This window comes from Cannabis sativa, chromosome 4, assembly GCF_029168945.1.
Source record: "Cannabis sativa cultivar Pink pepper isolate KNU-18-1 chromosome 4, ASM2916894v1, whole genome shotgun sequence".
Classification (NCBI taxonomy): Eukaryota; Viridiplantae; Streptophyta; class Magnoliopsida; order Rosales; family Cannabaceae; genus Cannabis; species Cannabis sativa.
In genome coordinates, this window is record NC_083604.1 from 32,924,174 (window position 1) to 32,942,734 (window position 18,561).

General features: G+C 35.7%; 3 protein-coding genes across 3 annotated transcripts; 2 read left to right on the top strand and 1 right to left on the bottom strand.

Moving 5' to 3' along the window:
* The first annotated feature begins 3,074 nt into the window (after positions 1–3,074).
* On the top strand, positions 3,075–4,224 carry LOC133036893 (uncharacterized). The gene is made up of 2 exons (XM_061113665.1): positions 3,075–3,097; positions 3,390–4,224. Exons 1-2 carry the CDS (start codon positions 3,075–3,077, stop codon positions 4,222–4,224), a joined length of 858 nt encoding a protein of 285 aa, XP_060969648.1.
* Positions 4,225–4,992: 768 nt separating this feature from the next.
* On the top strand, positions 4,993–5,841 carry LOC133036894 (uncharacterized mitochondrial protein AtMg00310-like). The gene has a single exon (XM_061113666.1). The coding sequence runs from the start codon at positions 4,993–4,995 to the stop codon at positions 5,839–5,841; it is 849 nt and encodes a 282-aa protein (XP_060969649.1).
* Positions 5,842–7,656: 1,815 nt separating this feature from the next.
* On the bottom strand, positions 7,657–17,589 carry LOC115712907 (translocase of chloroplast 34). The gene is made up of 8 exons (XM_030641322.2): positions 17,421–17,589; positions 16,716–16,819; positions 16,469–16,576; positions 16,231–16,355; positions 15,871–16,135; positions 8,447–8,515; positions 8,193–8,354; positions 7,657–8,058 (listed from the first exon to the last, which is right to left on the bottom strand). The coding sequence occupies exons 2-8, from the start codon at positions 16,812–16,814 to the stop codon at positions 7,948–7,950; spliced, it is 939 nt and encodes a 312-aa protein (XP_030497182.1). The 5' UTR covers positions 16,815–16,819; positions 17,421–17,589; the 3' UTR covers positions 7,657–7,947.
* Between the last annotated feature and the right edge of the window lie 972 nt (positions 17,590–18,561).

Consider the following 18,561-nt stretch of genomic DNA (forward strand, 5'->3'; position numbering starts at 1 on the left):
TATCTACCGTTGATAGAATTTTCTTACAACAACAGTTATCAGAGTACGATAGGGATGGCTCCCTATGAACTGTTATATGGTAGGAAATGTAGATCCCCTATCCACTGGGATGAGACAGGGGAGAGGAAATACTTAGGTCCAGAGTCAGTGCAACGGACCAATGAGGCAATAGAAAAGATAAAAGCTAGAATGCTTGCCTCACAGAAAGCGCATGTAAAAGTTACGCAGATCCGAAACGCAGAGATGTTGAGTTCCAACTAGGGGACCATGTGTTTTTACGGGTATCTCCGATGAAGGGGATTAAACGTTTCGGGAAAAGAGGCAAGTTATGCCTTAGATTTACAGGACCTTTTGAGATTCTCGAGAAGATAGGTCAAGTGGCATATCGGTTAGCATTGCCTCTAGCTTTATCAGCAGTTCACAACGTATTCCATGTCTCAATGTTGAGAAAATACGTTTCAGATCCCTCTCATATACTCAGTTATGAGAGCCTTGAGCTACAGCCAGATATGACTTATGAGGAACAGCCAGTGCAGATCCTGGATAGAAAGGATAAAGTCCTTCGGAATAAGACCATAGCATTGGTCAAGGTTCTCTGGAGAAACAGCAAGGTGGAGGAAGCCACCTGGGAGCTAGAGTCAGATATGAGAGCTCAATATCCAGAGTTATTCAGGGTAGATTTCGGGGACGAAATCCTTTTAAGGGGGGGGGGGGGGTAGTTGTAAAACCCGCTTAGTTTAATTTGGAAATTAGCAGTTTATTATGATTAATTATGAAAATTATTTATAGCTATTTAAATAATTTATTATACTGTTATTTATGGAATTCAGAAATGCATGATTATGTTATTCAGTAGTTTTCATATTTTGCATTTCCGGTGCCCGGTATTTTGGAACTCGGCGTTTGGCTCAGTAGAAATCACAACTTAGTATGTTAGTAGTTTTGGACGGGTTTTAGACATTGGGAATGTCGGGAATGGCCGGGAATTTAGAATTTCCCAAAAATACCCCTTTAGTATGATTTATGTGGTTTTAAGGTGGAGGGGCAAAATGGTCTTTTTGCCCCATTAGTGTTTTGTCTTTTAGTGACTTTATTATTTGAAAATTAAATATTTATTTTAATGTTTACTTGGCTGAAATAATGTGTTATATGCCTTAAAAATCTTTTTCTCTCAATTTCTACACTTAGTCAAAAATTAGAAAGAACATTTCAAAATCACACTCAAAGCTCTCTCTCTCTTTTCGGCCAAGGCTTGGGCTGCTAGGGCTGGGATTTTTTCTGCTCAAATCTTGTGATTTTCATCTCCTCTTTGTGTAATCCTAGTCAAGGTTTGATCACTTGTAACTTCCCTTTGTGTTTTCTTGAGTTTTGAGAAAATTTGATGTAATGCATGCATGAATTGTGGCTGTTGTTATTGCTGTGTTTTATTATTAATTTCTGGGGTGTAAGCATGTTAAATTGAAGTTAATTAAGTTGTTAGAAATGCATGTAAGCTACCTTGTTTCAAGTTTGGATTTTCTAGCTCAAATATGTGATTTTTGAAGAAATGTAGTGAATCTGTTTCTGTGTTGTTGTTATTGTTTTTAATTGTTTTCAGAGGCTTAGTTAAGCTTGATTAAGTAGAATTAAGTTGGTTTGAATGCATGTTAGGTGGTTTTGCTCAAGTTTGAGTTTAGAACTCAAAGCTTGAGCTCCAATGGCATTTTTTGTATCTGTGGTTTCTGGGTTGTTTTAATGCCTTGGAAATGTTATTTGGGATGTATGGAGTAGGTTTGGAAGGTTTGAATCAATTTGGGGTTGAATTGGTTGAGATATGAATTTTTGAAATTCTGTCTGCGAGGAACCGGAATTCCGGTTGTGCATCCAGAATTCCGGATGGGCTTCAAAAATTCCCAGAACCGGAATTCCGGTTGGGGAAATTTCAGAAACCCTAGATTTTCTCGATTTTATGTTTTAAGGGGTATTGCCATGCTTTTTATCGATGGGGAAACTTTTAGTTCCTAGTTTAAGTCCCCGGGAAGTGATTTAGCACGTCACTTATAGTGTTGTGATTTTTATGGTTTAGGAGCACATGTCCGTAATCCGCTCGGCTAAAGTTCCGGTCGGGTTGACCACACACGAATTCGGAATCCATGTAAGATTAGTATAACGGTTGCATATGTAGATTACATGTTTAGCGAGCATGTAGGAAGCCTCGTTAGATTACATTAGTTATGTATGTTGGCTTCGAACCATCCAACCCCGTCACGTCGGTACAGCCGGAGTATGACCAAGAATGAGTATGACCGGCTCGACCGATCAGCCGACACTTGGTTGGTGGTTCCGTACTATTGACGTATCCCATCGGCAGACAGCCGGAGTATGACCAAGAATGAGTATGACCGGTTCGACCGATCGGGAGGATATAGTAACACGTCGGTACAGCCGGAGTATGACCAAGAATGAGTATGACCGGTTCGACCGATCGGGTTGTTACGTGTCAATAGTAACGTCCCTATGAACGTTCAGAACTCAGTACCATGTTGGACATGGCAGTAGTGGCTTAGTACCGTGTTGGACACGGCAGTAGCGGGACTCAGTATCGTGTTGGACACGGCAGTTAGGGTTATGATCAGGGGTATGGGCGTCTGATCATAACCGGGTTTATGTATGAGTATTATTATGCTTTTCTTACTGAGTCTGTCGACTCACAGTTTTACGTTTATGTGTAGGTAAAGGCAAGGCTAAAGCTGATGGGCCGTGAGCGAGCTTGTGAAGATTGTACATGTCGGGGCGGTTAGGCCTGGAGCGTACGATCATCGGGACAGCGAGGCTGATTTTTGTAGCTGGTCGTTAGACGACATTTATTTTGTGTATCAGTTAAACAGTTAAATCTTTTTGTAAATGATTTTATAATCGGGATCCCGAGTCTTTTGTAATATTATTTTATAAGTTTAATTAAAAAGCAAAAATTTTAATTAATCACGTTTTTCCATAAACCTCGTTGATTAGCAACGAGCTGCACAGCATGTTTAAAAATCACGTAATACGCCTATGTTAGTTAGGGTGTTACATTGTATAAGGGGCATGTCAACATGGCGCCTAACTGGCTTCTACGGTAAACCAAACAGAAGACAACGGGATCGAATATGGACTCTTCTTCGTTCATTGCACTGCGAGTCATCTCTCCCATGGTGTATCATCGGTGATTTTAATAATATTTCAATCCAATCCGACAAGAGAGGCGGGCGTCCGTACCCAACTTCTCTTATTGATGGTTTCCAATCAGTTCTTGATGATTGCAACCTTATTGATCTGGACCTTCGCGACTATCCTTTCACCTGAAATCGTGGACGAGGCACAGACCATTGTGTAGAAATTCGTCTCAATAAAGCAACTGTCTCTCTTAGTTGGTTAGACACTTTTACTGAAGCTACTCTCACCAACATTGGTTTTTCTAGTTCCGATCATACTCCCATCTTTTTACAACCTGATGCCCATCATAGTACTTTCAATGCTCCTCGTTTTCGTTATGAGAACGCGTGGTCTCGAGAGCCCATTTGTGCACAGATTGTAAGAGATTGCTGGGATATGCACAGGAACTTATCCCTCTTTGATAAAATAAAATTTTGTGGGGATAATTTGACAAAGTGGGCTTCGGATCTCACTGGTAATTTCAAGGGTCGTATTTCTACCAGTAAAAAGAAAATGGCACAACTGAAGCAGCACCATAATTTTCCCTTGAATGTCGAGTTTGTTAATGAACAAAATAATTACTCTGAACTTTTAGCTCAACAAGAGATCTATTGGAGACAAAGATCGAAGCAATTTTGGTTACACAACGGGGACAAAAACACCAAATACTTTCATGCCAATGCTAGTCCCAGAAAAAGGAACAATCAAATCTTGCACTTAAAAAATTCTGCTGGAGCTTGGACCGATTGGGGAAACGGTCTTGACCAGGTTATCACCTCTTACTTTTCAGATTTATTTACTGCTAATTGTTCCTTGCAAAATACTGTTGCTACTGATGTCAGATGCTCTGTAACTAATGCTCAAAACGAAGAACTTTTGAAACCAGTTGTCGAAGAAGAAATCAAAACTGCCCTATTCCAGATGCATCCAGACAAAGCACCTGGCCCTAATGGTATGGGTCCGGGATTTTTTCAGAAACATTGGGACATTGTGAGAGCAGATTTGGTTAAACTTGTTACTTTGTTACCGGCTGTTTTTTGCGGGAGTTGAATGAAACAAACCTTGTTTCGATCCCTAAGAAGAAGAATTTCACCTCCATGGGTGATCTACGACCAATTGCTCTTTGTAATGTTGCTTATAAGGTGTTTTCAAAAGTTATTGCTAACCGTATGAGAAGCCTTATAGATCTTGTTATTTCTGACACCCAAAGCGCTTTCATTCCTGGACGTCTCATTTCAGATAATGTTATGGTGGCATTTGAAGTGATGCATTATCTTAAGAGGAAGACTAAAGGCAAAAAAGGTTTTATAGCTCTCAAGCTAGATATGAGCAAGGCCTATGACCGTGTGGAGTGGGATTATCTTAGGCTCGTTATGGCTTGTATGGGTTTTGTTGAGAGGTGGATTAATCTAATTATGTCATGTGTCTCTTCGGTCAGTTATACTGTTATTCATGGAAGTCATACTATGGGTTCAATCATTCCTTCGAGAGGTATTCGACAGGGTGACCCTCTTTCGACATATCTTTTCATAATCAGTGTTGAAGGTCTTTCTTCACTTATCAAGAAGTTTGAATCTCAACGACTTTTACAAGGATGCAAGGTGGCTCGTGGGGCACCACTTATCACTCATATGTTCTTTGCAGACGATAGCTATTTGTTTTGACAATCAACTACCAGTGCTTCCGGCAGGGTCTCAAACTTGCTCAATCAATTTGAAACTGGATCTGGACAAAAGGTGAACTTTTTCTAAGTCTACTGTGTTCTTTATTCCTAATACGTGTCCTGCAACCCGTGTCCAGATTTGTGATATTCTCCATATGCCCAAAGCCTCTGACGGAAGCCTCTATCTGGGACTTCTAAACATTATTGTGAGAAACAAAAATATTGTACTAGGATTTCTAAAGACCAAGGTAATTGCAAGAATTAATAGTTGGGATGGAAAACTTCTTTCTCGTGCCGGCAAAGAAATTCTCTTGAAAATTGTTGTTCAATCGCTCCCCACATATGCTATGAGTGTTTTCCTCCTTCCACTTGGTACATGTAATGAAATTGAAAAACTTATGGCCCGGTTTTGGTGGAAGTCATCTTCTAGTAAAGATAAAGGTATTATTTGGAGGTCTTGGGATCGTTTGGCTACTCATAAATACGATGGTAGCATGGGTTTTTGGCACTTGCATGATTTCAACATTGCCATGCTCGCTAAACAAGGTTGGCATCTACTTTGCAATCCAGATACTCTTGTTGGAAAAGTCTATAAAGCTAGATACTTTCCCCACTCTGATTTCTTGTCAGCAGAACTAGGAAGTAACCCAAGCTTTGTCTGGAGAGGTATTTGGACTACCCAATCTCTACTCCGTTCGGGTGTCAGAAAAATAATCGGATCAGGGGACACAGTAAGCATACTAAACCACCCGTGGCTACCTGTACAAGATAACCCATATGTTTCAACAATACACCCTGGTTTAACGAGCCATGTTAGCTCCCTTTTTCATGTGCATAGCCACTCTTGGGACTATGACCTTGTACGAGATATGTTCAATAATCGAGATGCTGATATTATTTTGGGCATCCCACTAAGCTCAAATGTCTCCATTGATACATGGTCTTGTGAGGGGGAAAGAACGGGCGAGTTCTCGGTCAAAAGTGCTTATAACATGCTCCAATAACAAAAGCGCACCAAAGAGATGGTTGCAAACTCAGACTTCTGGCGGCAACTATGGCAATTGAAGGTTCCCCCAAAAGTCAAAAACTTTTTGTGGAGAGCCGTTACAGGTACATTACCAACTTGTGTCCAACTAGTGATCAAGCATGTCGATATTTCAGTCACTTGTCCTGTTTGTAATCTACAACCTGAAACCATCAGCCATGCCCTCATCTCTTTGCCCGTTTGCATTTGATTGCTGGAGCCACTGTGCAACTCCAGTAGTTTTTGATCCTGGCGGTTCTTTCGACAATTGGTTGGAGACCATCTTTAAGCAAGTTGAAGCTGATATGATTTGTCTTATTGCCATGTATAGCTGGGCAATCTGGAAGGCTAGGAACAAGGTTGTTTGGAAAAAGAAACACTCATCTGTTAATGACGTGCTTACTTCTGCACAAGTAGCTCTTGATCACTAGAATAAAGCTCAGGATAAAATTTTGTTGTCATCAATCTGTCTGGAAAGCATCGGTGATGGCGCTGAGTCATGGACTAGACCCGCAAAAAACATAATCAAGATTAATGTAGATGCAGCACTCTTTGATAGCAACAATAAGTATGGTTTCGGAATTGTTGCCCGAAACCATCATGGTCACCTTGTTGCAGCACAGGCCGATTGCCATGGCGGAAGATATGCAGCTGAAGTCATTGAAGCCATGGAGATTAAAGAAGCTCTCAGTTGGGTAAAGACCAATAATTGGCAATATGTTCAAATTGACACGGACAGTCTTGTTTCTGTACAAGCTATTTGAAGCAACCAAGCAATGAGGTCTACTTTCGGGCTTTTAATCAAAGACTGCTAACTTTTGTTATCTACTCTCCCAAATGTTAATTTATTTTTCATTAGACGATCAGCAAACTGAGTAGCACATTATGTTGCTAGACATTCTCGGTATCAATCTGATCGTAGCATTTCTGATATTTTTATTTATGGTGAACTCTTACATCTTTTGTATTTAGCATGCTAAATTATTCAATGAAATTGATATTTCATCTAAAAACATATGTTAATCAAGTGATATATCACAATTCATTCTTAACCATTTCCACCACCTCTTTTTTGGTTTTAGGATGTCACAGCCAATTTAATTAAAACGTCTCTTTGTATACATTTTAATGTGGAGCTTATTTCAATCCATATATGCCTTGTTCGGTTCGTACACATAATTTGGGAAGTGAGGATCTTCAAAGCCTTAAGGTTGCTTGACATACACTTCCTCTTGAATAATTCCACTCAAAAATGCACTTTTCACATACATCCCACACTATTTTTTGTGTGGTAAATCGATTTGAAAGACGGTATGAATTTCTAATCAGCCAAAAAAATTCAACTTACGAGAAATTTCGAAGATACTCCTTAGATACATTAGATACAATTCTAAGTTTAATTAAATAATATTTAAAGTACGTATCCATATTTTTCTTCCCTATCAGTTCGTAAAATCCCACTTTAAGAAATGGTCGGACCATTTAACAAACATGTTTTGGACCGCTAAAGCATTGCACGGGAGCAAGCCTAACATTAAAAATTCGTGTTGATGAAACAAACACTTCTCCACTTGAAAATTATCATATTAAGGATTTCAAACCACGTACAAAATAGTGTTAGAAGAAATGGTTTCTAATCTATCTTCAAGAGATATTCCTTCTCTACTCTTGTAGAAGATAACCCCACTTCCTCAGCTGAACTAATACAAATGGATACATTTGACAATACAATGCGAAATAAGAAAGCACCATCCACCTAGTAAACCCCAGCAGGCACCTTGAAACAAATATACACTAGACAAAATAATCAACTTATATATAGAAATCTTTATGGAAGAACATACCAAGGTACCAAAATCCAATTCTCTCTAAAAACAATCCAGCCGCAAATTATTGCTATTGCATAATATACTAAAAGAACATGAAGAGACACGGTAGCCTACTTATAACAACTCAAATAACCAAAGAGGGGATAAGCCCACTCACATATAGCAAGGTAGATGAAACAAGAACAGACAGGTTCCACTCAGAAAAAATGCCTCTAGATATAACAATGACAGAACACGATGACTAGACCAAAGCAAAATCAGAACCTGCGACTGACCATGCTTGTATCCCGTGTCTCCCATGAGGGTCTACTCTCCTGTGCAATATCACCCCTGATTGCCCACTCAATTGGTTTTATGGCAAAGAAGTACTGTAAACAAGACAAACAAAATTATCAATTTTGGCAATGAAAAAGACAGAAAAAACCACCGCAAGTATTAAAATTTAAAATGAAGAGGATTCTTTTGTCGAGAAAAAGTGTGAGAAGAAATCTTAGGGGCTTACTTGGAAAGCTAAAAATATAGGAATCAAGATTTTTCCTCTATCGTTGGGGTTTGGCCCTTCGATCAATTTCTTGTCAACAACAATAGACTTGCTTCCATTCAAGGCCACTTCTGTGATAATTTGAACTAAATGAGAAATCCAAGGAGTGCCAGTTGGAAGAATCTGTCAATTCAATGATATGAAAATGATAAGAATTGACAAAAGATACACTCAAGGGGTTGACATGTAAACATAGAATAGGGAAGATGATTGACCTTTTCTTCATTCTCATTCTTATTACACCTCCCACTGTTCTCAACCAAAACCACAGGAATTGCTGAACCCTGAGAGAGAATAAGGTAGAAAATAACAAAGTAATGGCTTAGTAACACAGACTAACACATTGCCCATAAAAAGGTAAGGAAAAACAAACATCAATAATAAGAATAGATGACAGCTAACCCCTATGAAAATAAAATGCAGAAGAATATGAGAAATAGAAACAATTTTATGATGCCATCATGGTAGAAATCAACGCCTACTGAACTTATTCTTCTCACTTGATGGTAGAAATCAACGCCTACTGAACTTATTCTTCTCACTTTAATGTTTGGGCATCAGCGCATATGTGTAAAATAAATTCATATAGCAGAAAGGAAACAGCTAAAAGCGAGAGAAAACACTTAATATACCAATTTAATCCAACTTGATACAACCGAATTTATAGATCAAAGTCTCATTTAACTTCCATAATAAGTTACATCATTTAAAAAGACACATCTCAGTTTGAGACGAAGGAAACAATCCCCAAGGTGTAAGCATCGCCTCAGATGGCGCATCATAGAGTTGAGGGAGGCGTGCATCTCCCTCAATCTCTTGAATTAAAGGCCAAAAAACTGATTAAATTGGGTTTTAATTTTAAGAGTTTAAGATACTATAAAAAGAAAAGCCCAGTATTTTCTAGAAACCTTAGTCCCTTTAGTAGCTGCCCTGCCCCTTTATCATTCTAGCTTCCTTCAACAAATTGAAAAGAAAAAACAAAAACGAATGCCAACTATCCACTACTCAAATTTGTTCTAGAATAATAGAATCTAAGATTCTTGAAACTAAACTTTTGTCTTTATTTTAGAGTTCTAGACAACTTATGAGACATTTTATATTATGCTTGAGTTTGATTGACATTGAATGTGTTATGTAAGATTTTAGGGTTATTCTTAGTTTTAACCATTTGCTGTTATGTTATGTTTAATTATTTTTAATTATTCATCCTTGATATTATTAGGTTTTATAAAAGTAATTTTCAATAAAATATAATAGGCTTTTTGAGGCTTATGCCTCGAAATTAACATTAAAAAAATTGTGATTTTTTCATTGAGAAAGTTCTATAGCTACAAGGGCAAACCAAAACCCAACGCTTAGGTAGCGTTTGGTTGGGAGGAATGAAAACATAGGTGTTAAATCTGTATGCCTAGGTTCTATACACGTGTCCATATGTCTTTAGTCAATTAGTTAAGTAGTTAGTTGTTAACAGGTTCAATAGTTAGGTCTGTTAACTTCTCAATCTTAACTCGAGTCTTAACTTGAGTATGCAAGTATTCTATTAGTAACTTCTTAACTGTAAAGCAGATGATTCTTTATTGTAAATACTCAGTATAATAAAGATAAAATTTCATTAGAAAGGTTTTGCCTTGTGTGTGTGCGCGCTTATGTTCTATGAGTTGTGAGTGTTCTCAGATTGTTCTTGGAGCCATTCCTGGCATGTGGGATTGAGCTCGAATTACAACAAGTGGTATTAGGGCTTGGAGATCGAAGAGAAATCTTGTTTTGGCTCGAAAGTTTAAGATTCTAGTGATCAAGCAAGAAAATGAGGAATGTGAAGTTCGATCTTGAAAAGTTTACAGGGAAGAACGATTTTGGTTTGTGACGTGTGAAAATGAGAGCCTTGCTAGTTCAACAAGGTCTGCAATCAGCTTTGTTGGGAGAGAAGAGTATGCCTGAAGGTCTAACCCAAAAAGAGAAAACACAGATTCTCAAGAAAGCACATAGTGCTATAGTTTTGAGTCTTGGTGACAAAGTTTTAAGGGAAATGTCGCAGGAAGACTCAATTATAGCGATATGGTTGAAACTGGAAAGTCTTTACATGACAAAATCGTTGGCAAATAGATTGTTTCTTAAGCACAAACTGTACTCTTTTAAGAAGATGCAAGGAAATTGAAGATCGTCTTGATGATTTCAATAAGGTGATCCTCGACTTGGAGAACATTAAAATTAAAGTTGAGAATGAGGACCATGCCATCATTGTGCTGAACTCTCTTCCCACAGAGAACTATGAACACTTTGTGGATACCATGATGTATGGTAAGGATTCATTGACATTAGAGTAAGTCCAAAATGCATTAATGTCAAAGGAATTGAAGAGAAAAGCAGGGAAGCAAGATGAAGGTGCTAGACATGGATTACTGATTTAAGGAAAAGGGTCCAAGAAGGAGAACAAGGACCAGAACAACACAGGGAAGTGTCGAAGGAAGACTCAGCTGTAGAGATACGGTTGAAACTGGAAAGTCTTTACATGACAAAATTGTTGGCAAACAAATTGTTTCTCAAGCAGAAACTAGACTTTTTTAAGATGATGCCAGGAAAGGAAATTGAAGATCATCTCGATGATTTTTTTAAGGTGATCCTCTACTTGGAGAACATTGCAATTAAAGTTGAGGATGAGGATCAAGCCATCACAGAGAATTATGAACACTTAGAGGATACCATGATGTATGGTAAGAATTCATTGACATTCGAGGAAGTTCAAAATGCATTAATGTCAAAGGAATGGAAGAGAAAAGCAGAGAAGCAAGATGAAGGTGCTGGGAAATGGATTACTGATTCGAGGAAAATGGTCCAAGAAGGAGATCAAGGACCAGAACAACACAGGGAAAGGTAAATCGAAATCCAAGTTTCAAAGGAGATGTGCAACAAACCATCTCACCTTAAGAATGATTGTCCAATCTTGAAGGATTACAAATCCAAGAAAGATGGAAATGCAGACATTGTTTCAGATGTAGAAGACAGTGATGGCTAAGACAATGCCAGTGTGTTAGCCATCTCAAAGAACAAGTCAAAAGTGGACTAGATCATAGATTCTAGATGTTCATTTCACATCTGCCCTATCAAAGAACATTTGAATACAGAAATGTTCAAAGTGGAACTGTCAAACTGGGAGACAATAGAGCTTGTACAATTGCTGGTATTGGAACAGTCAAGTTGGAACTGGAAGATGGCAAAGTTGTTGAGTTGAAACAGGTCAGGCATGTACCAAGATATCAAGAGAAATTTATATTCTATGTCCATGTTAGACCAAGATGGTTTCAATGTCAAGATTGAAAATTGCACTTTGAAGGCTATGAAAGGTTCTTTAATTATCATGAAAGGCAAGATTGTTAATGGTATCTATGTCTTACAAGGGACCACAAAGAAAAGTCAAGGCTAATGTTGTTGCAACTAATGGAGAGGATTAGACCTTAGTATGGCACAGAAGGCTTGGTCATGTCAGTTATGGTGGTTTGAAGATACTAGGCAAGAAAGGTGTTCTTGGATAGTTTCATGTCAACCCTATAAGGCTTTGTGAGCATTGTGTTCTTGGCAAAGCAACCAAGGTGAAATTTGGGGTAGGTAAACACAAATCCAAATCTATTGTGAACTATCTACACTCAAATTAATGGGGACCATCTAAAACACTTTCAAGAGGTGGAGCCAGGTATTTTCTCACCTTCATTGATGACTTTTCTAGGCTTGTGTGGGTCTATCTTACTATTATAAAAGTGTCATAATAGTGATAATTGTAATGACAATTTTCTCCTTGGTGAAATCAAATAAAATGTGATATAAAGACAATTTTGCCATTTGAAAAGTCAAAATATACTCATATTTCTCTTTTTCTCTCTCTAATTAAACAAGTACTCTCTTTAATATTTTTATAAGCTTAGTTTGATTTGTTTAAACACTCCATATTATTCTTCTAACCAATAAATGTGATAAATATAAAAATATACATACAATAATATATAATAACCTCCTAAACAACCATGTATAATAAAATTTGTTGTTAATTTATATTATATATTTTTAATCCTCAAAATTATTATGTGAGAGAGATTGTTTTTATATGTGTTAAAAATATTGATTTTTTTTTACTTAATATAATCTAATAATTATTTTTGCTATTATTTATTTAAATTTATTATGGTTTTGAACTAAAATTTTTACAATTTTCTCCTTGTGAAATCAAATAAAATGTGATAGAAAGACAATTTTGCCATTTGAAAAGTCAAAATATACTAATATCTCTCTTTCTCTCTCTCTAATTAAACAAGTACTCTCTTTAATATTTTTATAAGCTTAGTTTAATTTGTTTAAACACTCCATATTATTCTTCTAACCAATAAATATAAAAATATACATACAATAATATATAATAACCTCCTAAACAACCATGTATAATAAAATTTGTTGTTAATTTATATTATATATTTTTAATCCTCAAAATTATTATGTGAGAGAGATTGTTTTTACTATTATTTATTTAAATTTATTATGGTTTTGAACTAAAATTTTTAAACACATTCTAAATGAACTAAAAATTACATAGTTTGACAAATAGAATTGAACAAATTTATCTCTCTAATTTTTTCTTTTCTAAAAAAATTTATCTCAGTGGTACCCAGTTAAATACATATTTTTGTCCCAATATGTATTTTCAAAAGCATAATAATAAAAAAAAGTAATTGTCGGAGTCAAAATTTTTTTATGTTTAAATTTTTATTTACTTAACATTTTAAATTTTTTTTGTGACAATACTCCTTTAATTTTCGATTGCAAATTTGAGACGTCTGTTAAAATTTCAGGATTAACTTCTGACAAGAGACCGAGAGAAGAGAACCATAAGACCACCAAACAGATTTGGTTTTGTAGATGTGGTTCACTATGCCTTGAACATTCCTGGTATTGACTATGACAAGCCAAAGTCTTATGAAGAAGCAATGTTGTCAGAAGATAAGAATGAATGGGATAATGCTATGAGTCAAGAAGCGGTGTCTCTAAAGAAGAATGGTTCATGGATTCTAGTGATAAGGCTTGCAGGTTGCAAGGTAATAAGCTGCAAATGGGTTTACAGATACAAGGAAGGAATTCCAGGGGTTGAGAAGCCTAAATTCAAGGCCAGATTGGTGGGAAGAGGTTCCACACAAAAGGAGGGGATTGATTATAATGAAATCTTTCTCCCCTGTAGTGAAACATACCTCAATAAGGCTACTGCTCAGCATAGTTGCAACTAAAGACCTAGAGCTAGAACAGCTGGATGTAAAAACAGCTTTTCTTCATGGAGATCTTGAAGAACAGATCTATATAAAGCAACCTAGAGGCTTTGAGGTCAAGGGAAAGGAGGACCATGTGTGCTTACTTTAAAGATCACTCTATGGACTCAAGCAAAGTCCAAGGCAATGGTACAAAAGGTTTGATGACTTTGTTCTAAAATCTGGCTTTAAAAGAAGTGCCTATGACAGTTGTGTCTATGTCAAGAACTCTAAAGCAGATGTGTATCTTCTTCTATATGTGGATGACATGCTTATTGCAAGTAAGAATATGGAAGAGATAACAAGGTGAAGAAGGTTTTGAACAAAGAATTCGAAATGGACCTTGGACCAGCAAAGAAAATTTTGGGAATTGAAATCATTACAGACAGGAAGCTGAGAAGCATCAAACCGGCTCAGAGTGGATACATCTCAAAGATTCTGAATAGATTTGGTTTTAGCAATGTGAAACCAGTTTCTACACCCTTCACACAGACATTTAAACTCACCAAAAGTCAAGCTCCAACAATAGATGAAGACCTCAGTTATATGGAGAAGATACCCTACACCAGCATAGTTGGAAGCATCATGCATATGATGGTGTGCACCAAGCCAGACCTATGCTGTGGGGTAAGTTTGATGAGCAGATTTATGAGCCAACCAGGAAGAGAGCACTGGGCGGCAACTAAATGAATCCTGGGATATCTAAAAGGTACCTCAGAAGTTGGACTAATATATGGAGCAACAAAAGGAAGAACCAATGTAATTGGATATGCAGACTCAGATTTTCCAGGTGACCTTAATACAAGGAGATCACAATTTGGATTTACATTCCAATTAAATGGCTGCACTATTAGCTGGAAGTCCAATTTACAGCCCATTGTAGCTCTCTCAACGACTCAGGCCGAGTACATAGCATGTACAGAGGCAGTGAAAGAAGCAGTATGGCTCAAAGGTATCACTGGTGAAATGGGAATTAATCAGAAGTGCATTACTGTACTTTGTGATAGTCAGCAGAAACCAAATGTTTCATGAGAGAACCAAGCACATAGATGTCAGACTACATTGCATTAGAGATATCATCTCAAGTGGCAAGGTTCAACTGTCAAAAGTCTCCACAAAGGACAATGCAATTGATGCTCTAACTAAAGCCTTACCTACAACAAAGTTCTCTCACAGCCTCAAGATCTTAAATGTAGCTACCAATTGACTTAAGATTGCAATGTACAGAACACTAGTTCAGGTGGAGAATTGTTAAATCTATATGCCTAGGTTCTATACACATGTCCATATGTCTTTAGTCAATTAGTTAGGTAGTTAGTTGTTAACAGGTTCAGCAGTTAAGTCTGTAACTTCTCAGTCTTAACTCGAGTCTTAACTTGAGTATTTAAGTATTCTGTTAGTAGAGGTATTTAGTCTATAAATACCTCTAACTTCTAAACTGTAAAGCGGTTGATTCTTTATTGTAAATACTCAATACAATAAAGATATAATTTCACCAGAAAGGTTTTGCCTTGTGTGTGTGTGCGTGTGCTTATGTTCTATGAGTTGTGAGTGTTCTCGAATTGTTCTTGGAGCCATTCCTAGCATGTGAGATTGAGCTCGAATTACAACAATAGAAATAGGAATGGGAATGGGAATAGGACTGGAATAAAATTTAAAATGTATAAAAAATTGATAAAAAATCATTAAATTCTTTCTCATGTTACATTGGAATTTAAAATGTGTAAAAAAAATTATTTTAAAATGGAATAATCATTCTACCAAAATGGTAGAAAGAGCTATTGGAAAGATATTCCAATACTTTAAAATACAACCAAACAAAGGAATTGGATAAAAAATTATTTCCTTTCCATTCCATTCCATTTCATTACCTCCAACCAAACGCCACCTTAAGCTCTTTGGGGAAGATCTATATCTTTATTAATGGAGATCTATGAGCATCCACTATATATGTATATCATGTAACAAAATGCTCAAGAAGATGAAGACTTGTCAATAACATAAATTCATATTTGCATTAGATATTTGCATATATTTATATTTGTCAATAATTGTCTTTATAGAAAGATCTTGATTAGTATATCAAAACAATTAAAGACCTGGAGCTAGCAACACTATTTCAATTTACGAGAAAAGACAATGCAAGCTTGTGTTGCAACTACTTGGGTGGAGCTCACTCCCAAAAGACTATCCTATGAGAGGAGGGTAGCCAAGTGACTATAGACCACCAACTAAAGCCATGGTTAGTTGATGTGGGATCCAAATAAATTGTTTTCAACAGGCAGCTAAATGGTCAGCATCTTTTGAATGCACATACATGAGACTACCCTACGAGAAGATAGCCAAAGGTTGTTTACCTGCATATCATGTTTCTTTAGTCCAGCACCAAGACGAAGGGCTCTTATAAGGGCCTCTGATCTTTTTGAAAAGAACTCATCATAAGGCAAACCATCAGGCGGCGAGAGCTGTGCATGTGTAAGGACAACCAATGCCCTATTCCAAATTGCTTTTCCAAGACTATCTGTTATGGCTTTGACAACCTCTCTGTCCAAGTTATCAACCCTATATGAATCTAATCGATCCACATAGAGTAGAACATCTATTGTCTTGTTCAAAAGAAAGCTATTCAAATAACAATTGGAATATCACAAGTCAAGAAGCATATTTGATAATTGTAAATTCAGATGAGATACATACGATAACAAAAAAGAAAAAACCTCTTAATGTTATTAAGTGCCATATCATTGATATATCCCCCTTCTATGAGCCCAGGCGTATCAATAACATTCAATGTAAATCCCGCCCTTGAGCGGGACACCATCACCGGTCTTGTACCTTCAGACTATCAAAAAGAAAAGCATACATAAGCTATGTAAAATGGAGGCATAAACCAGTCAAAACAATTTACATCATATCACAAGCAACCAAAAAAATGTAAAGGAAAACGACAAGTACCTGAAAAGGACTAATAGAAACTGCCCTTTCTCCAATGAGTGAGTTCACAGTGGAAGATTTTCCAACTCCACCTTTTCCCATCACAAGTATAGTCAAAGTATTCACATTCTACAAGTACACCCATGAACAAATGTTAATAAAATATCAAGCTTTTAAGCCCACAATTGAGTAAACAAACAAACAAAATTATTCATGATAAAACGAAACATGGATTTTAGAATTAAGAATGAAAAACTAATAATGGAACCTCAATCTTGAGCTTTCCTAACAATTCAAACAACTTGGTTTGAGTAGCTGGTGCAAATGTGTTTATCCCTGACCATTCTCGGATAACTTGGGAAGCCATGGCACCTAAAATTGAAAATAAACATATAAATTAGCACTAAATACACAAATATACAATGCTACCAACGAAAGCATTTGTGGACACAGATTTTGGACCAAGCCATGAATTTAAAATTGCAAAAATCACATGCAAATAGACTATTGAATTTGACTTTGGTCATAGAAAACTATGGATCAAAAGTCAATCAAATATTTAGTAATCTTAAATCGACTTAAGAAACTCCTCTTGCATAGTACTCACAGAACACAACTCTAATTAGAAAATACAAATGCATAACTAGTATCTGCAATGTACTCTATAAATATAAATACATCGTTTCGAAAGGCTAAAATGTGAGAAGAGGCGTTTTCCCGTAGTACCTACCGCGAGGCGTTAGCTTCGAGGTGCATTGAGGGGTAAGCCTCGACAATAAGAATAACATAAAATTCATATAACAACACATAATTCCATATCAAAGTCATAAAATTCATGAATTACTAATTATAAGTCTTAAAATCATAACCAATATCATTAAAGGTTCAAAATAAAAATCATTGACAGAGATGGAAGGACTGCTTTGAGGAGATGGACTGGTTGTGTGATTAAAGAGAACAGAGAAGATGAGACCTAGCTGTGTTGCTGCGTGCGTGACTGAGGAGGACGAAAGCTTGCTGTATTGTTGCGTGTGTGAAGAGAAGAGAAGAGAAGGGGAGAGGAGGAGACTATCGTGAAAGAGATAAGGGTAAGAGATGAGTGTTTTTAGGCTATTCTCATTTAGTTATAGTTTGGGAATCTTCCAAAAATATTAAATTTTGGTTAATTTTTAAAAAAAAAAAATACTATCACACATAAATTTTTTAAAAAATACTGTATTTTTTACAAAACAGTAGAATTTAAATAACTAAAAATAACAGTGGAACAACTAAAAAAAATAACAGTGAAAACTTTACATAGTACACAGTATTTTTGAAAAAAAAATACAGTATTTTTTAAAAAAATTCCATCCCACACTATAAAAGTAACAAAATTGAAAATTTCAATATATATGGTGTAATTATCTTTATTTTTAGGGAATCAATCCATCTATATATCTATTAATAGAATTCTTTCCTTCTTGCAGTGCACCCCTCCTTGAATTATTTTGTCATGCAATACTTATTGAATACGAAGAACTAAATTAATTGAATATTATTAATTTTGGAATTATGATATTAAAAAAAACTAAAAACTACAATAAAATTAATAATACGCGACTTGGCACGTAACATTTATCTAGTCTATATATATCTATAGGAGAGATATGAAGTGATGACGTGGCAACGAGGCTGTCTAAAATTATTTTAAATGTTCTTATCTAATCTCCCCTTAATTCTCTCATTCTTTTAATTTTTTTATTTGAAAAATAATTTTTTTTCTCTTATTTTCTAATATTTTAACAAAAAAAAAAACATAAAAAATTTTAAAAATTAAAATTAAAAATTACGTAATTTATTTATTTTTAATATTTTCTTATTTTTTTATTTTAAAAATAAACATACCTTTATTCAAAAAAAATAAATAAATAAATATACCTAAAAATTAAAAATTAAAAGCTACGTAATTTATTTATTTTTAATATTTTCTTATTTTTTTTTATTTTAAAAATAAACATACCTTTATTCAAAAAAAATAAAATAAATAAATATACCTAAAAATTAAAAATTAAAAGCTACGTAATTTATTTATTTTTAATATTTTCTTATTTTTTTTTATTTTAAAAATAAACATA